Genomic DNA, 21,248 nt, shown 5'->3' with positions numbered 1-21,248 from the left:
TTGGTGGAATAACCCTGATTATCAATCACAGCTTTCATGTGTCTTGGCATGATCTCCACCAGTCTTTCACATTGATGTTATTCCACTCCTGGTGCAAGAATTCAAGCAGCTTGGCTTTGTTTGATGGCTTGTAACCATCTATCTTCCTCTTGATCACATTGCAGAGGTTTGCAATGGGGTTCAGGTCAGGAGATTGGGCTAGCCATGACAAGGTCTTGATCTGGTAATCCTCCATCCACACCTTGATTGACCTGTCTGTGTGGCATGAAGCATTGTCCTGCTGGAAAAACCAATCCTCAGAGTTGGGGAATATTGTCAGAGCAAAAGGAAGCAAGTTTTCTTCCCGGACAACCTTGTATGTGGCTTGATTCATGCGTTCTTCACAAAGACAAATCTGCCCGATTCCAGATCATCACCGATCCTTCACCAAATTTCACAGTGGGTGTGAGACACTGTGGCTTGTAGGCCTCTCCAGGTCTCACACCCACTGTGAAATTTGGTGGATCGGTGATGATCTGGGCGTGCATCAGCAAGGCTGGAATTGGGCAGATTTGTCTTTGTGAAGGTTGCATGAATCATGTCACATACAAGGTTGTCCTGGAAAAAAACTATTTTGATTTTGGAAGAAATGTTGTCAGTAGTTTATAGAATAAAACACAATTGTTAATTTTATCCAAACACATACAAGTAAAACCTGAAAAACGGATAGTTTTGCAGTGGTCTCTTCCTTTTTTCCAGAGCCGTATATCAAGGTATGGTCATGAAAATCACAGAATAAAAACGAAAAGATTTTGCAGAACATGTTTTGTTATTACTTTATTAATTATTATTATTATTATCATTATTATTCAAGTTTAGATGTAACAGACATCTTTGCCATCTTTGTTGATTTTTTTGCATGTAAAACCTACGACACAAAAACGTAAAGGTGGTAGCAGAAAAAAACAAATAAAGAAACAAATCATCTAAACCCATCTTCTATGCAATAAAGTGTCAAAACAACAAACAACATTCTAAAAATGATGGTTAAAACATTTACAAAACATTTGCCTTTTTTGCCATGTCTGTGTCTACACTGGCTTTACTGGCATCTTCTTGGCACAGATCATTCTTTCTGTCCATGGTGTTTCTTTGTCTTGTCCTCCTTATAGGCATGTTCACTCCTGCTAATTATTTTTGCAGTACCTGTGTATAGCATGCTAATAACACATTTAACAGTATCCTCTTTCTTCCTTGGCAATACAACAGAATAATTGAAGTGCAAGCGTTAACATATTTCAAATTAAAACTTCGCAAATTGAACAGTAAAAGAAAAATAGTTCCTTATGTTATTCGGTATCATATGATAAATGCACCTGTGAATTTATTACTAATATTACAGTTTTTTGTTTTCCAAGAGGCATTTGCAGTAAAGCAGCATTGTAAGGCTATGTTGAGTTCATCGCTACTTCACACAAATCTTTGTTTGTGAATCCCAGGCAGACTCTCGTTTCGTTCCCCGCTGCTCATGTATAAATAAGTATGTGTATCTAAGGATGGACAGTTTAGATTGAACTCATGCTAGACGCAGCAGCAGCAATGGGTGGATGTACACAGTACGCACACACGAGAGAGAAAGAGAGCGAGAGGACAGAGAGAGAAACAGATTTTTGGGGGAGTGTTTTAGAGGCTAAATACGTTGTCTACAAGCAAAATACAAACAAGTTACAGAGGGGTAATGTTGCTGTGTGGAAGTAGTATTTGTTTTGTCGCTCAAATGGTATTAATCCATCTACATCCTGTCAATTACTTGGATGAGTTATACAACAGCTGATTTGATGGGAAAAGCATTCAACACCGTTGATATTCAATGACTTATTTCCGTCAAAAGGCACCTGTTTCACCTGTCTATGGAACAAGTAGAAATTCATGCTACGTTCAAATTAAGTCCTTGAAAATAAGACTTACTAAAAACCAAATATTAGAGTATTATGTCAATTTCAATTTAATAGAGGTACAAAAAATGGGCCTTGTGTACGATATAGTCAGTTGAAATACCTGGACAGGAAAACCCATGATGTCCAGAGCTATAATGCTCACAGAACATGATTTATGACCAAGCTACATCAGCTTCTCTTAAAAAAAATACATACAGGATGAACAAAGTCCAATACAGAGCATTTGTAGACTATAAAGCATTACAATGTGTACGAGGAGGAGCATACAAAGAAAGAAAGACATGGAATGGATAGTGCCTCTCTGTGGCATTCAAACAAACAGAAACAAATACTTTGACTCCATTTAATCTCCCATTCAACCTTCTGACAAAAGGCCTCTGTTTTTTTTAACGTGATCTATCGTCCTGTCCTCATGAGAGAAAAATACTAAGAATTGCAGGCATTTTGCTTCATTACCTTGTTTGCTACATTTGCAAATGTAAACAGTTTTGCAGAGCCAGGCTCGTGGCCCTTTACTCAAATGGAAAGTCAATGTTGCATATCAACATACCAGGTAGAAAATACTTTGTACAATATATCAGGCACTGATATTATGCATTTTTCATATTAACAACATAGAAAAAAATATGTATTTATTATTTTATTTCCTTCCCAAATGTCTTTAGTGATATAAGGTTTGCATCCTAGCAACTTAAAATGTCTAGGGGAAATTCTGTGACAATAGTTTTCCAAAAAAACCGAACAAAAAACAAGCTGTAGCCATAACTAAAATACATTAAAACATAAGACACTTAGATGGATGTTAAGCAGAGACCAATGCGACTGAAACCACTGCAGGCTTTCTAAATCAGCCACGTGCGTTCCCTGAGGACGTTTATTTGAGGACAATCCAATCATTAGTCATCGCTCTGCCCATCCATCGGGGATGAGATTATGACAGACGACTGACATTTCCCATTTCCTCACTTTACATATCAATTCACACATCCTCATTCTGTACGGAACATTGAATCAACCAGGTAAGAGAACATTGATGAGTAGCACAACCAACCCACTGAATAATAAACCAATCCCAAAAACTCGTAGATGTACCTTGTTGTTTACTGAACTGCCTTGTCAAAGTAACACTTCTGAAGAAAAGAATTAACAATAGCAAAAAAAACACAAAAATAAGCGGCTACTTGTGGTACCATTTTCCTCAAAAGCGTTTCCTTTACAACAAAAAAAGAAAATAGCAAATCACTTTTTCTGTATTAAGTCCAATATAAATGTTTAAATGATATTAGTTCCCTACACTGGCTGCGGAGGCACAGAAGCTATCATGGCACATTTAGCAAAAAGTCTCATTCAATCATTACAGTACGTTGTTTTTGTCCGTAGAGTTCTTTTTCATACTGCTATGCTTGTGCTAGAATTCCAAGTCTGTGGGGGGCACCAAAATCACACGGAGTCCATTGGAGCATCGGCCTTAGTCTCAGCTTCGACGGTGGGCCGGTGAAGCCCTCGTTGTATGTGTGTGGTGAAGTCATACTTGTCTGCGCAGGAGTGCAGGCAGATGCTGCACTGGAAGGGCCCTCCGTCGGCGTGGCAGCTCATGTGTAGGGCGTACATCACCTCATCCAGGAAGACGATGCCACAGTGGATGCACTTGCAGGTCAGCTCGTCCTGCGTGCTCTGGTCCACCCTCTCCGGCTTAGCTGCAACGGCTGGGGGAGGAGGAGCTGGCTGGGGCGATGGCCCCTCTTCTACTTCCTCCTTCTCCTCTCCTCTCTCATGCTGCTCTCTCTCTTTCTCTTTCTCCTTCTCTACTGGGGGGACAGTGGGCATGGCCCGTGTGTCTGCACTGCTAATCCTCTCCTTGGCAGCGGCGGTGGAGCCGTTGGCGGTGGGGGCCGGTTTGGAATGTTTGATGGCCAGGTCGAGAGGGATGTCACTCTCGGGGCCGGCGGGGGGTGGGGAAGGGAAGTGTGAGGGCAGGCTGAAGGTGGAGTAAGGCACAAAGCTTTGGCAAGGGTTGGGCAGACCAGGCATGTGGCCTAGGTAGTGTGGGTTGCCCGGCACAGACATTTTATACTTAGTCCAGAAGCGCAGCCAGTCGGCCTCGCTCTGCAGGTCGTTGTGGATAAAGGGCAGGCTGAAGAACGGGTACTGGTACTTCTCGATGGGGCTGCCTGGTGGCGAGTAGCTAGCCTGTTTGGAAGGGCGCATGTACTTCTCGATGGGGCTACCCCTCTCGGAGGCCGAGCCGCCTTTCCCCTCCGAGCCCATGTGATGGACCCCGGCTGATCCCACCCCGTTCCCCTCCGCCCCTCCCTCCGCAGGGTTCTTGTTGTGTATGTGCAAAGGAGGCATACGCTTGTGGATCTCTAGGGTCTGGCTGACCAGGAAGGCATGGGTGGAGCGAGGGCTGGGGTGGCCCTTAGCCCCAGAGGAGCCGTAGGCCTCGTACTTGCCCAGGGCGTTCGGGGGCTCCCCTCCGCGAGGAACGGGCCCTCCGTCTGAGCCTGGCCCATCCTCTCCTGGCCTACGCTCCAGGGGACTGCCATTAAGGCGCTCCTCGCTGTTGATTCGCTGCTGCTTGGAGCCCACAGGTTCGGAGGGCAGAGGATCGGGGTTGAGGCGCTTCCGCGTGCGTCTGCGGATGATCTGCTCGCCGTTGTTCTGCTTGATGATGTTCAGTGGCCGTGGAGTCTGGTGAGAGACAGATATACATTTGATTTATTTATGTAGTGAGCCATACATAAAAAATGTAGCTAAAGATGTCCCTAAATAAGAAAAGCGATCAGCTAAGCAATTTGATAGTAGGTGTAATTACACAACATATTACGCCACTAAAATTATCCCAGAATTACTGCAATATAAAAAGCAACAGGACTCGGCGAGTTAGGCTCTAGTCAGTAAAGCTTAATCCTGATAGTGACAGCTCCTTTTTCCTCCACTGCTCCCCCTCTAACCCACATCCTCCCTCTGTAACCCGGCTGCATCCTCTGCTCCCCAGCCGTCACCCAGTCACAGCTGGGCAGACAGGAGACACGAGCGCCTGACCTCCATCTAGCGCTGGCACACAGACAGGCCTTGCCCCAGGGCAGCTCACATTGCTTATTAGAGCCCAATAAGGGGATAAGACCTCCTGTAAATACTGTAGGAGTGTTGGTGTATTGCAGATGGCATGCAACCTTTTAAATGGTAACACATTTACCGTAAGATCCACAAAATAATGGATGTAGCCTACAGTATTCTCTCATTAACTGGCCAATTCATATTTGTAGCCACCAGGCAAATAGTAATCATTAAATTCAGTGATTACAATTGCAATATATTTTTTCGAGTGTCAAGATTAAGGTCATCACTTATTCATAATTTCTGTGTTTGCGTGTGATATGACGTCCCTCAAGCATTGACTTGAAAATACAGAGACATCTAATATAATTTGGGAAATCGAAGCAAGAATTCTGTCAGTCTACCTTTAGGACACGTTTGAAACGGAGGAGCAAAATGAACGTTCTTGCCCTCATTTATCATCCAGGCCTTTCCTTTTTTTTCCTGTTCTGTTCCTTTCTTTTTTCCTCTCCTTCATGTCATTCTGCCACAGGTAGAGTCTGGCATTCACAGCCAACTCCTGCCGGTGACACTTAACACGGCAATGCCGACGGACACGTTTTTATTCAAACGTTTCACCCGCTTTCCATTGAAATTTCCCAGAAATAACTGGGAGCCCAAACTAATAGGTGCATGGAAAAAAACTAAAACAGAGGTGTGGCCATTTTTATTCCATCGATTTGCTCCCTACACATACTGTATATTCATACGGCCAGAGAAGAAATGGCCAGAAGAGAATCTGAATAAAAGGGATCAGATTGACCCTATTGCAGACTGACTTATAGGTGTGAAAAGTCCCTGAGGAATCAATTCCACACCGTACCGCTGCCTACCTCCTTATCTTTGTGATAGAGAATCCGTTGACATGTTCCCGGGGAACGGAAACCAATCAAAAAAAGGGGGGAGACATGAAAAAAAGAGGAAAGAAAGGTTTGATGGCACAGGTTGATAGGAAGAAGGGAAATTCACTTTTTTTCCTTTAAGGCTAGAACACTCTTAGAAAAAAGGTGCTATCTAGAACCTTTAATGATTATTCGGCTGTCCCGACAGGAGAACCCTTTGAAGAACCCCGTTTGGTTCAACGTAGAACCCCTTTGGGTTCCATGAAGAATCCTTCCCACAGAAGGTTCTACACGGAAACCAAAAGGGTTCTACCTGAAACCAAAAAGGGGTTCTTCAAAGGGTTCTCCTGTCGGGACAGCCGAATAATCATTAAAGGTTCTAGATAGCACCTTTTCCCAGCCCAAAAAGGGTTCTCCAATGGGGACAGCCGAAGAACCCTTTTGGAACCCTTTTTTCTAAGAGCGTACAGATGTATGATTTTAATTTGATCTTGTTGTTGCTGATAATTTTCCTGAATAGCAGGAAATGAAAACACATGTTTTATTCAAGGTTTAAAAAGGCTTCTAAAGTTTGTAATTTCCACTTTAAAATGTCAAACTTGATATATATCAACCCCTACAACAAATGTCATGAATTATAATCCACATAATAATTCACATTTCCTGTTGCTGCAGGATTAAGTTCCTGCTGTAGCAAATTGGCTCAAATTAAGATCCTACATTTCCCTTTCCTTCCCCCTCAATGAAAGTACGGCTATTTATTCAGAAACATGTAGGCCCTACACCAGTGGTCACCAACCGGTCAATCTTCAAGGCATTCCTTGGCGATCACAAAGCATTTCTGTAGAAAAGCCAATGATAACGCCTCGATCCCACTTATAGCGTCATTGCATTTTGGTACACCAGATGGAACACTGCATTTCCCTTGCAGCATTGGGTTGCAGAGGCAGTTGCTGGCCAATTAAAAAAGTCAAATCACCGTGCCTACAGCTACCATGAGTGAGCCTAAGTGAGATTTCATAACTTTTAAAACCATGACAAGAGAGAGACTGTCAAAGAATACAGCAAAAAGCTACTGTTTTTATGAGTGAGATCATGTCTAAGTTTTGATTCAACACTATTACAAAACATAAAACGCGCTTCTCCCTACTTCCACTCATGGGAAGCCAAGTGTATCGGTAGCCCTGCATTTTTATCATAATTAGCAACTTGTCTTGTCTATTTTAATATCGACTAATATTTTACTTTCTCTGGTCATAGGAACAACATGAATTTGTGCATAAGGCGAATGCAGTGGACTCGAGTTTCGCCATCAGGTGGAAGATGGTGGCCCCTCTCTTTGGTTAGTCTCACTGGAGGAAAGGAAGGAGAGAGCAGGGGCCGTGAGAGACGGAACCTCTGCTGCTTTCTCCCTCCTTCCACTGAGTCTAACTCCGTGTTCAAAACAACTGGGAACTCGGGAAAAAAAACAGCTGGGAAAAATCGTTTTGAATGGTCATCCAACTCGGAATTATTAGCAAATTATTTAATTTTATGCTCAGCTGTTCCCCGCAAGTGCTACACCAACTGATCAAAGCTTGAGTTTGAAGTATAATATGGTCTGGGAAGAAGAATATTGGCAGCCCAGGCATATAGCCTAATAGTGTATTAGGCCCACTGCACAAACCTCATTCCTATAGAACTGTTTTTATTAGGTTATATTTTTTAAGTCATGTTTAAAAAAAATCTGAGAGGTAGATCTCGGCTTGCTCTTTGACTGCGAAAGTGATCTTGACTCAGAAATGTTTGGTGACCTTTCACCCAACACTCTGGCTCTGGCTCCATGAAAGGAGAAGGAAAATAGTATTTTCCAGGAACAGTTGTATCAGTCATACACATCTTCCATTGCTCTATTACAACACTTAATTCCCTACGGTGAATGAAAGCAGTGGAAGTTTTCCCCCTCCTCCCTCTCTCTCTCGCTGTCTCACTCTCTCTTTCTCTCTCTCAGCCAGATGTCAAGACTGTCTGTCTAGAGCAGCAGGAGAGGAGAAGCAGAGGATGATTCAGACCAGAAGAAAGAGTGCCCTCTGCTGACAGGAACATTCTGAAACCATGTAGCCATGGAGGCTCCTTCCTCGTGTGTCCTCCCTTCTCTCTCTCTCTCTCTCTCTCTCTCTCTCTCTCTCTGTCTCTCTCACTCCATTGCTCTCTCTCTCTATCTCTCTGTCTCTCTCACTCCATTGCTCTCTCTCACTCTCTCTCTCTCTCTCTGCCTCTCTCTCTCTCTCTCTCTCTCACTCTCTCTCTCTCTCTCTCTCTCTCTCTCTCTCTCTCTCTGTCTCTCTCACTCCATTGCTCTCTCTCACTCTCTCTCTCTCTCTCTGTCTCTCTCACTCCATTGCTCTTTCTCAATCTCTCTGTCTCTCTCACTCCATTGCTCTCTCACTCTCTCTCTCTCTCTGTCTCTCTCACTCCATTGCTCTCTCTCACTCTCTTTCTCTCTCTCTGTCTCTCTCACTCCATTGCTCTCTCTCACTCTCTCTGTCTCTCTCACTCCATTGCTCTCTCTCACTCTCTCTCTCTCTGTCTCTGTCTCTCTCACTCCATTGCTCTCTCTCACTCTCTCTCTCTCTGTCTCTCTCACTCCATTGCTCTCTCTCACTCTCTCTCTCTCTCTCTGTCTCTCTCACTCCATTGCTCTCTCTCACTCTATCTCTCTCTGTCTCTGTCTCTCTCACTCCATTGCTCTCTCTCACTCTCTCTCTCTCCCTCTGCTTTCTTTCAATCTGGTTTTCTCTTTCTCATTTTCTGTCTCTCTCTCTTTTTATCTCTATCTTTATCTGTCACTTTCTGTCTCTCTCTCTCTTCATCTCTCTCTCTTTTCTCTCTCTTTCGCTGTCTCTTTCTGTCTCTCTCTCTCTATCTCTCTTTTGATCGCTCTCTCTCTTTATCACTCTCTTTCCCTCCTAAAGAGTTACAGACACACAAAAATCATACCCCCAAGACATGCTAAGTTCTCACCATTACAATAAAAGGTGAAGTTAGCATTCTTTGGGCTACTTTAATACACATTTAAGTGAATTTTTCACAATATTAAGTGTATTTGTCCCCCCTAAAATGCAGGGACAAAAAGTGCTGTAATTTCCAAACCCACCCGATATGATTGAAAATACCCTCAAATTAAAGTGGATAGTCTGCAATGTAACCTCATTGTCATTGTATCATTTCAAATCCAAAGTGCTGGAATACAGAGTCAAATCAACAAAAAATGTGTCACTGTCCCAATACTTTTGGAGCTCGCTGTATGCTAAGGGAATTTTCTGCAGACAGATCAAAGCTTAATTTCTTGGTGACAGGGGGGCAGTATTGAGTAGCTTGGATGAATAAGGTGCCCAGAGTAAACTGCCTGCTACTCTGTCCCTGATGCCTATATTATGATTAGTATATTATTATTATTCTATATTATTATTAGTATTGGATAGAAAACACTCTGAAGTTTCTAAAACTGTTTGAATGATGTCTGTGAGTTGACGCTGAATATAAGATCAGCGTCAACTCACCATCAGTACGACCAAGAATATGTTTTTCGCGACGCGGATCCTGTGTTCTGCCTCTCAAACAGGACAACGGAATGGATCCCATGCAGCGACCCCAAAAAACGACTCCGAAAAAGATGGAAACGAGGCGGTCTTCTGGTCAGACTCCGGAGACGGGCACATCGTGCACCACTCCCTAGCATTCTTCTCACCAATGTCCAGTCTCTTGACAACAAGGTTGATGAAATCCGAGCAAGGGTAGCATTCCAGAGGGACATCAGAGACTGTAACGTTCTTTGCTTCACGGAAACATGGCTCACTGGAGAGACGCTATCGGAGGCGGTGCAGCCAGCGTGTTTCTCCACGCATCGCGCCGTCAGAAACAAACATCTTTCTGGTAAGAAGAGGGGCGGGGGCATATGCCTTATGGCTAACGAGACATGGTGTGATGAAAGAAACATACAGGAACTCAAATCCTTCTGTTCACCTGATTTAGAATTCCTCACAATCAAATGTAGACCGCATAATCTACCAAGAGAATTCTCTTCGATTATAATCACAGCCGTATATATACCCCCCCAAGCAGACACATTGATGGCTCTGAACTAACTTTATTTGACTCTTTGCAAACTGGAATCCATTTATCCGGAGGCTGCATTCGTTGTAGCTGGGGATTTTAACAAGGCTAATCTGAAAACAAGACTCCCTAAATTTTATCAGCATATCGATTGCGCAACCAGGGGTGGAAAAACCTTGGATCATTCCGCGACGCATATAAGGCCCTGCCCCGCCCTCCTTTCGGAAAAGCTGACCACGACTCCATTTTGTTGATCCCTGACTACAGACAGAAACTAAAACAAGAGGCTCCCACGCTGAGGTCTGTCCAACGCTGGTCCGACCAAGCTGACTCCACACTCCAAGACTGCTTCCATCACGTGGACTGGGATATGTTTCGTATTGCGTCAGATAACAATATTGACGAATATGCTGATTCGGTGTGCGAGTTCATTAGAACGTGCGTTGAAGATGTCGTTCCCACAGCAACGATTAAAACATTCCCTAACCAGAAACCGTGGATTGACTGGTAACATGACCGAATACAAACAGTGCAGCTATTCCCTCCGCAAGGCCATCAAGCAAGCTAAGCGTCAGTACAGAGACAAGGTAGAATCTCAGTTCAACGGCTCAGACACAAGAGGCATGTGGCAGGGTCTACAGTCAATCACGGACTACAAGAAGAAATCCAGCCCAGTCACGGACCAGGATGGACCAGGATGTCTTGCTCCCAGGCAGACTAAATCACTTTTTTGCCCGCTTTGAGGACAATACAGTGCCACTGACACGGCCTGCAACGAAAACATGCGGACTCTCCTTCACTGCAGCCGAGGTGAGTAAGACATTTAAACGTGTTAACCCTCACAAGGCTGCAGGCCCAGACGGCATCCCCATCCCCAGACGGCATCCCCTGCGCATCAGAGCATGCGCAGACCAGCTGGCCGGTGTGTTTACGGACATATTCAATCAATCCCTATACCAGTCTGCTGTTCCCACATGCTTCAAGAGGGCCACCATTGTTCCTGTTCCCAAGAAAGCTAAGGTAACTGAGCTAAACGACTACCGCCCCGTAGCACTCACTTCCGTCATCATGAAGTGCTTTGAGAGACTAGTCAAGGACCATATCACCTCCACCCTACCTGACACCCTAGACCCACTCCAATTTGCTTACCGCCCAAATAGGTCCACAGACGATGCAATCTCAACCACACTGCACACTGCCCTAACCCATCTGGACAAGAGGAATACCTATGTGAGAATGCTGTTCATCGACTACAGCTCGGCATTCAACACCATAGTACCCTCCGAGACCCTGGGTCTCGACCCCGCCCTGTGCAACTGGGTACTGGACTTCCTGACGGGCCGCCCCCAGGTGGTGAGGGTAGGCAACAACATCTCCACCCCGCTGATCCTCAACACTGGGGCCCCACAAGGGTGCGTTCTGAGCCCTCTCCTGTACTCCCTGTTCACCCACGACTGCGTGGCCACGCACGCCTCCAACTCAATCATCAAGTTGGTAGGCTTGATTACCAACAACGACGAGACGGCCTACAGGGAGGAGGTGAGGGCCCTCGGAGTGTGGTGTCAGGAAAATAACCTCACACTCAACGTCAACAAAACTAAGGAGATGATTGTGGACTTCAGGAAACAGCAGAGGGAACACCCCCCTATCCACATCGATGGAACAGTAGTGGAGAGGGTAGCAAGTTTTAAGTTCCTCGGCATACACATCACAGACAAACTGAATTGGTCCACTCACACAGACAGCATCGTGAAGAAGGCGCAGCAGCGCCTCTTCAACCTCAGGAGGCTGAAGAAATTCGGCTTGTTACCAAAAGCACTCACAAACTTCTACAGATGCACAATCGAGAGCATCCTGGCGGGCTGTATCACCGCCTGGTACGGCAACTGCTCCGCCCACAACCGTAAGGCTCTCCAGAGGGTAGTGAGGTCTGCACAACGCATCACCGGGGGCAAACTACCTGCCCTCCAGGACACCTACACCACCCGATGTTACAGGAAGGCCATAAAGATCATCAAGGACATCAACCACCCGAGCCACTGCCTGTTCACCCCACTATCATCCAGAAGGCGAGGTCAGTACAGGTGCATCAAAGCTGGGACCGAGAGACTGAAAAACAGCTTCTATCTCAAGGCCATCAGACTGTTAAACAGCCACCACTAACATTGAGTGGCTGCTGCCAACACACTGACACTGACACTGACTCAACTCCAGCCACTTTAATCATGGGAATTGATGGGAAATGATGTAAATATATCACTAGCCACTTTAAACAATGCTACCTTATATAATGTTACTTACCCTACATTATTCATCTCATATGCATACGTATATACTGTACTCTATATCATCGACTGCATCCTTATGTAATACATGTATCACTAGCCACTTTAACTATGCCACTTTGTTTACATACTCATCTCATATGTATATACTGTACTCGATACCATCTACTGTATCTTGCATATGCTGCTCTGTACCATCACTCATTCATATATCCTTATGTACATATTCTTTATCCCCTTACACTGTGTATAAGACAGTAGTTTTGGAATTGTTAGTTAGATTACTTGTTGGTTATTACTGCATTGTCGGAACTAGAAGCACAAGCATTTCGCTACACAAGCATTAACATCTGCTAACCATGTGTATGTGACAAATAAAATTTGATTTGATTTGATTTGATATGGCAGGCGAAACCTGAGAAAAATCCAACCAGGAAGTGGGAAATCTGAGGTTTGTAGTCTTTCAACTCTTTGCCATTCCAATATACAGTGTAAATGGGGTCATATTGCACTTCCTAAGGCTTCCACTAGATGACAACAGTCTTTAGAACATTGTTTCAGGCTTCTACTGTGAAGGGGGGCTGAATGAGAGGGGATTGAGCCAGGTATCTGGCAGAGTGCCACAGGCTCGTGGAGTTAGCTCTCGTTCCATTGCTTTTCTACAGACATAGGAATTCTCCGGTTGGAACATTATTGAAGATTTATGTTAAAAACATCCTTAAGATTGATTCTATACTTAGTTTGACAAGTTTCTACGGGCTGTAACGGAACTTTTTTTACTTTTCGTCCGACGTTCGGCTGGACCTGAACGCGTGTTTGGATTTGTTAACCAAACGCCCAAACAAAAGAAGCTATTTGGGCATAAATTATGAACTTTATCGAACAAATAAAACATTTATTGTGAAACTGGGATTCCTGGAAATGCATTCTGATGAAGATCATCAAAGGTAGGTGAATATTTATAATGCTATTTCTGACTAATGTTGACTGCACAATATGGCGGATATCTTTTTGGCTGCTTTGTTGTCTGAACACTGTACTCAGATTATTGCATGGTTTGCTTTTCCGTAAAGTTTTTTTGAAATCTGACACAGCAGTTACATTAACCTGTTAAGGTATAGGGGGCAGCATTTTCACTTTTGGACAAATAGCGTGCCCAATTTCAACTTCCTGCTACTCATGCCAGGAATATAAGATATACATATTATTAGTAGATGTGGATAGAAAACACTCTGAAGTTTCTAAAACTGTTTGAATCATGTCTGTGAGTATAACAGAACTTATGTAGCAGGCAAAACCCAGAGGACTAACCCCGAGGAATAACCTCAACCAAATTCCAAAGACTGGTGACATCCAGTGGAAGCGGTAGGACTAACTGTTTTTTTTTACTCTCACTGTTCACTGTTCCCTGAGATGTCTTTGCCATGGGATATTTCTTAGGAACCTGTTTTCAGTTCCTACCGCTTCCACTGGATGTCACCAGTCTTTGGAATTTGGTTGAGGTTATTAATATGTGCAATGAAGAAGAAGCACATCCAGGAACAACGTTACACTATTGAGAGTTAAAAGGAGCATGGTAAAAAGGAGCATGGTTTGTTTACTTCCTGTATTGAAAACAGATTGTGCCGTCTACAATTTGATTGATTATTAACGTTTAAAAGTAACTAAAGTTGTATTACAAAAGTAGTTTGAAATATTTTGGCAAAGTTTATTGGCAACTTTTGAAATATTTTGTAGTGACGTTGCGTTTTTTGGAAGCTGTTTTTTTCTGGATCAAACGCGTCAAATAAATTGACATTTGGTTATATATGGACGGAATTAATCAAACAAAAGGAACAATTGTGATGTTTATGGGACATATGGAGTGCCAACAAAAGAAGCTCGTCAAAGGTAATGTATGTTTTATTTCAGCGTTTTGTGTAGCGCCTGCAGGGTTGAAATATGCTACTCTCTTTGTTGACATTGTGCTGTCATCAGATAATAGCTGTTATGCTTCGCCGAAAAGCCTTTTTAAAATCTGACATGTTGGCTGGATTCACAACGAGTGTCGCTTTAATTGAGTATCTTGTGATTTAATGAAAGTTAGATTTTTATATCATTTTTTGAATTTGCCGCGCTGCATTTTCCCTGTTTTTTTTTCAAATGGGACGCAACCGTCCCCTATACCATAAGAAGTTAAGGAGAAGTATATCTCTAATTCCACACTTGTATTTTCATCAACATTTATGATGAGTATTTCTGTAAATAGATGTGGCTCTCTGCAAAATCACAGAATGTTTTAGAACTACTGAACATAACACACCAATGTAAAATTAGATTTATTTCTATTAATATGCACTTTATCGAACAAAACATACATGTATTGTGTAACATGAAGTCCTATGAGTGTCATCTGATGAAGATCATCAAAGGTTAGTGATTAATTTGATCTATATTTCTGCTTTTTGTGACTCCTCTCTTTAGCTGGAAAAATGGCTGTGTTTTTCTGTGACTTGGGGGTGACCTAACATAATCGTTTGTGGTGCTTTCGCTGTAAAGCCTTTTTGAAATCAGACACTGTGGCTGGATTAACGAGAATTGCATCTTTAAAATGGTGTAAAATACTTGTATGTTTGAGGAATTTTAATTATGAGATTTTTGTTGTTTTGAATTTGGCGCCCTGCACTTTCACTGGCTGTTGGCGAGGTGGGACGCTACAGTCCCACATATCCCAAAGGTAGGGCCATGTTTAGTCAACAGTATAGACAACAGATTGACAATACAAGGCCACAGACACAGCAAGGTGGATGGAAGACACAGACAGAAGAAAGGTCATCTTCATTCTCCCACCATCTTTACCTCATGTTTCTTTCTGCAATAGTTACCCATTATTACCTCTCTTACAGGATGTGCTGTTTCCATCCATCTAAGCAAATGTTCAACTCCAATGCCTATTCGTGCATGCATCTATTTCCATACTGTTGCTGTGTCTGTCTAGACCGTCAGTTGTCTCCTGCTGTTTTGGCTCATCTACTACAGACAAAGGCCTACACAATACAAAAGTGTTGGCATTTCCAGACAGTACTGTACAAATGGATGAGCTTCAATAAGCTAGCTACCTTTCTCTATGCTGCCTCGCTCTTCAACAAGCTACTGCTTTCACCATAGTCTGTGTCCCAAATGGCACGCTATTTCCTATATAGTGCACTACTTTCGACCAGGGCTTTGGTCAAAATAAGTACACTATGTAGGTAACAGGGTGCCTTTTGGTGCGCCACCTCTCTCTGTCACCAGCAGCAGAACTTTTCAAAACGTCTCAGGAGACTGTTTCGAGTTCGCCATTCATTGGTTTCTGTCAGTGTGACCAACGCGGGAGTGCACTTTGGCAACTGTAAAGAGAGACAGACTCTTCAGACAGAACAAAGTAATGCTGCCACTTCGATACGTTTTTACAACCCGGCATTTGACACACACACACAGGGCATACGCTCCCCACTGCCCGTCAAGTCCTATTATTAGAAGATAAAACCAGAGAGACATTTATTGTTGCAATGTGCTATGGCATAAGGAGTCCAGAACTCCATTACGGCCCACTACAGCACCGGTTTATGAGGTGCTATTATGGAATTATTTCTGTACAGCGTATAAAACTTTTATTCAAAAGTATAAAAATACTACTGCCATTGGCCGATGAACACGCCTGCAGATGAAAACGTCTTCATCACTGATTAATTGCAGCCACCAAAGGACCTCTTAAAAGACAAGCGATGGTGATGTTCTGTTAAACGAGGCCCTCGCTACACTGCTGCAACATCCAGGTGGTTTCCGGTGAGGACAGAACGAACAAGCGCACATGTGGCTATCATGAATCAGTCCCCACTGGGAGGATGGGAGGAACGCTCGCCATTGCCAAGAACAAACAAACAATCTCAGGAAAACAGACAATCCAGACTCGGAGTGTTGAGCAAACGGATGGGGAACCCGGCGGACTTGGAATCCCCTCCTCTCCATATAATTTGTTAGCAGCTAGTGGAGCAGGAAGAGTTACGTATACAACCCTACCTGACGGTCCACTGAAGTCTACCTCCTCACTAACAACTAGCAAGGAGCGCTAACAACTAACACATAAACAAGCCCAAACAACAGGCCAGTTCCTCCACTGTAGAGTCTACCTCCTCACTAACAACTAGCAAGGAGCGCTAACAACTAACACATAAACATGCCCAAACAACAGTCCAGTTGCAGCATGCAGGTCCAGAGGCACACAGAGACGAAAGTAACAGATTATGAGTATCACTACGTCCCCAATGGCCCCCTATTCTCTACATAGTGCACTGCTACCCATAGGGCTCTGGTCAAAGGTAGTGCACTATATAGGGAATAGGGTGCAATTGGGGATATAATGGAGTCAACCACAGTCATTTTCATCATGTCTGAAGGTGGATCAATATAACACCAACTTAACAGTGCATCATAAGAGAAAAAGAGGACGAAGATACAAACTTCCACTAGTGCACAAACATAATTGTATGGATTTCTACATAATAACAACTAATATCAGACGTTTTTCAATGTATGCTTTAAGTTTAAGCATGCACTACAATATAAATGATATATGATACCCAAAGAAACTGTCTTTCATAACACAAAACCCCAGCTGGGTCAAGCTACCTACAGGGAGTCATCAGTTTAAGTTTCAGTTTGAAGTTTTACTAGTCATATGTATGTGAATAAGCATGGTATACAGTACATCGTCCAACGAAATACTTACTCGCAGGTTCCTTCACGACAATGCAAGAACAATAAGAAATAATCAAATATACGAATACGAACATAAAGTAAATGGCTCAGTAGAATAGAGCAAACATTTTAATAGAATATAATAAACATTTTAGTTAGGTTCTATCTAACCTAACAAGAGTCAGGGGAGTGTGTGATCTTAGGAAAAGCTCCCTCTCGCTCTCTCACCCAAATCCTCTCTCTCTCTCTCGCTCTCTTTTCCTCTCTGTCTTTCCCTCACCTCTCTCCTTCCGTCTCATTCTCTCTCTGTCTCTCTCTTTCTCTGACTGTGGTAGGCCTGGTCTGCTGGACTGGAGCTGGTTTAGACCACCAGGTGGCCTGGCCAGTGAAAGGGCCTCTTGTAGCAAGGCTCTCTGGAGCCTGGCTCTCTCTTTCTCTCCCTCTCTGGCCCAGTCGACCACACCGACTGAGGGAGCCTCCTGTGTAGGTCCCCCCCCACCACCCAGGCAGCCGGCCCAGTCGCCTTCAGGCATGCAACACGGCCTAGAATATGCACTATACACTGGACTGGCGGACTCTGTGGACTCTAACCCAGTCGTAACCGAATTACCAAGATTAAACATAAAAATGTTAACGTTGAGTGACGTGCAGAGACAAAGGCCTCCTTGTTTCCGAGGGGTAATTCCTCACATGATGTCACATTTGCCTACCCATATGTTTGCCCAGACACTATTTCATTTCAAAGAGCATTGAGAAGTACGTCTTGGAAGGTTCCAGCCCAGTCCGTGGTGGTTTACTCACCAGAGAGAAAAAAAAATACAGTTTGTGTATTAAAAACCAACATTTCATTCTGAAAGAGGTATAGGGCCTGTGGCCTGTGAACTAAATCCAGTTGTAAAATCCTCAATGATTGAGAACATTGACCTATTTCAGGATAACATGTTGAAGTCTGTTACACAATGGCAATCTCCCCATATCTCCAGAATTATAATGATAACAATCCCATTCGGGATGTGCATCTTTCCCTTTCAAGACGATTAGATACATATCTAGATACATGGGCTCTGATACGATACATGAACGATACTTTTAGTTTGAAATGATTCGGTGCGATTCAGTATGATTAGAGAATGAATCGATGTGATTTGGTTCGATGCGATTCGGTGTGATTAGAGAATAAATCGATGCGATTTGGTTCGATGCGATTCGGTATGATTAGAGAATGAATCGATGCGATTTGGTTCGATGTGATTCAGTATGTTTAGAGAATGAATCGATGTGATTTGGTTCGATGCGATTCAGTATGATTAGAGAATGAATCGATGCGATTTGGTTCGATGCGATTCGGTATTATTAGATAATGAATCGATGCGATTAGGTTCGATGCAATTCGGTATTATTAGATAATGAATCGATGCGATTAGGTTCGATGCAATTTGATGCACTAACATTTGTTGTTTAAACACTAATTTTCCATTCTAAAATAAATCTGCTGCTGATGGAGCTCATGAGCCATGTGTGTGTGTGTGTGTGTGTGTGTGTGTGTGTGTGTGTGTGTGTGTGTGTGTGTGTGTGTGTGTGTGTGTGTGTGTGTGTGTGTGTGTGTGTGTGTGTGTGTGTGTGTGTGTGTGTGAATGATGTATGTCTATAGTGTATGTCAGGGGTCATCAACTAGATTCTGCTGCGGGCCGATTTATGGGTTAGCAGATGTTCAGGGGGCTGGAACATAATTACAGATCATTTGTAGACTGCAAATTGACTGCAAGAAGCCCAAACAGATATAGTATTTGACTAAAACAGAATAATTTCACACCTTGTTTACATTGGTATCCAATCACATATATCTCTCTATTATGCGAGGGAATACTTTGGAACAGATTTGTAAAAAATTGTTGGGATACCAAAGTTGGGAACCCTGGTGTATGTACTGTGTCTGTGTGTAAATGGTGTATGTCTTTGGTGTAGGTACTATGTAGGCTCCTGATCAGAGCCATAAGTGAGACTAGGCATCTACTATCACCACTATCTGATAAGGGGGAGAATGTAGCCTATGTCTTTGGTTCTGAAATCTACTAATTGTTTTTTGCAGATGAAGCTTTTACTGCAGTGGGCTAAATCAGAGTAACACAGAGTGTTTCTTGGTCGTCTTAAACACATCTACTTTGAAACAAAAGTATACACATTTATTTCTTTTTATTTAACCTTTATTTAACTAGGCACCTTACTGTACCATGTCAGATATACACTGAGTGTACAAAACATTAGGAACACCTTTCTTATTTTGAGTTTCACTCCCCATTTTGCCCTCAGATCAGCCTCAATTCATTGGGGCATGGACTCTGAGCAAGGCAGTTAACCAACTGTTCCCCGGGCACCGAAGTCGTGTATGTCGATTATGGCAGCCCGTACCTCTCTGTTTCAGAGTTTGGGTTGGGTTAAATGAGGAAGACGCATTCAGTTGTACAACTGACTAGGTATCCCCCTTTCCCTTTCCTTTCTACAAGGTGGCGAAAGCATCCATCCACAGGGATGCTGGCCCATGTTGACTCCAATGCTTCCCACAGTTGTGTCAAGTTTTCTGGATGTCCTTTGGGTGGTGGGCCATTCACAAGGGAAACTGTTGAGCGTGAAAAATCCAGCAGCATTGCAGTTGTTGACACACTCAAACCGGTGTGCCTGTCACCTACTATCATACCCCTTTTAAATATTTTGTCTTGCCCATTCACCCTCTGAATGGCACACATACACAATCCATGTCTCAATTGTCTCAAGGCTTAAAAATCCTTCTTTAACCTGTCTCCTCCCCTTCATCTACACTGATTGAAGTGGATTTAACAAGTGACATCAATAAGGGATCATAGCTTTCACCTGGAGTCACCTGGTCAGTCTATGTCATGGAAAGAGCAGGTGTTCCTAATGTTTTTTTCAACTCTATGTAGAGTTAGAGTTTTTATCCCAATATTACACTTTATATACATCACAGAAGACTGAAATATAATAAAACCGTTTGACATAGAAACACCAGATTTTTTATATACATATATTTTTACAATGTTTATTAATTATGAAATTATGAAAAATATGAAAACCGTTCCACCCATGAGGCCAGTAGAGGGCGATTTGGTCATTTGAGCTAGTAATGTATCAATATGTATCGATTACAAATTAGCTATGACATAGCCAATGAATATATAGCACAACTTTGGACTTCACCCCTATCTCAAAATCGAATGGTTTTGACCGTTTGGATGTTTTAAGTGAGCTTCTTTTCTACTCTCGCTTCGGCCATGCAGTGCACCTCGCAAAGTTATTGCGAGGTGATGATCAACTTTACCCTGTATATCTAAAAATGACCATATACACTGATTGTTTAAAGAAAAACTACCAAAACTATTGGTGAACTATCAGCATGGACAAAGTATGAACGTAAACAATCTAAATTAAATCTATTGTAAGCCCCATTTAGCAGGCATAGCCAGAGGAGAGTTGTGTCTCCAGTAGCTTACTTTAATTCTGGTAAAACACCATTTTCAACCGTGCGTAGATAAAAAATAACCTAGCCAACTACATAGATTGTCACTTAACTAATGAAGCCTAATATCACACAAGCCATTTAAGCATTTGAATGCTGTAGGTGCAGATGTGCAAGATTACGGCTATTTGGCGTTGGTCAGCGTGTGAATCTGGGCACAGTGCGCAGACTGACTAGGCCACCGATATTCCCAAAATGACTTTTAGATCAATGAGGCTTAGTTCGACACCGAAGGAGAGGACGCATCAGTTTTCAGAAGGTAGAAAGAAAGTAATTTACTGAACTGGCAATTTGTAATGTATTAATCGATTTTCTGACCGATGCAAGCTACATTTAGATTGGTTTGGGGTCCGTGGATCGATGCAGTCATATCTTCAAAATTTGAATTGGGGACCATGCATATCGGTGAATCGTTACATCCCTAATTCCCATCATGTTTATTTTTCTCCATCTGTGTGACACCACAAAGTGAGGTCACAGCCTTTGACTGAGAGAATGTGTGTGAACAGATATGGAGAGGGAGAAAGAGAGAGAGAGAGGAGGGGGGAGAAAGAGGGAGTAGACCTATCATACCTATGTGATGTATGAGCCTGCATGTGTGTGAGAGGAGCATGTGTGAACTTTAGGGTCAGATGTTTTGGGATCTGTGGGTAGCTAGGGAATTCTAGGCTGAGGCAGGATTACTCCCAGATCACCATTAGCAGGGCTAGGGGTGAGAGTGCATGGGGGCACCCCTTAT

The 21,248-nt window shown here is 43.1% G+C and overlaps 1 protein-coding gene across 1 annotated transcript in view; it reads right to left on the bottom strand.

The window, feature by feature from the left end:
• Positions 1-801: 801 nt before the first annotated feature.
• Positions 802-21,248, bottom strand: part of trps1 (trichorhinophalangeal syndrome I) — a 181,682-nt gene continuing 161,235 nt past the window's right edge. The window contains exon 7 of the mRNA XM_031788835.1: positions 802-4,628. Within this exon, the coding sequence (XP_031644695.1) occupies positions 3,378-4,628 (1,251 nt within the window). The 3' untranslated portion in view covers positions 802-3,377. The remainder of the gene's footprint in view (positions 4,629-21,248) is intronic.

The sequence above is a fragment of the Oncorhynchus kisutch genome, linkage group LG14 (genome assembly GCF_002021735.2).
Source record: "Oncorhynchus kisutch isolate 150728-3 linkage group LG14, Okis_V2, whole genome shotgun sequence".
Taxonomy (NCBI): Eukaryota; Metazoa; Chordata; class Actinopteri; order Salmoniformes; family Salmonidae; genus Oncorhynchus; species Oncorhynchus kisutch.
This window is presented reverse-complemented; position numbering and strand designations above follow the sequence as displayed.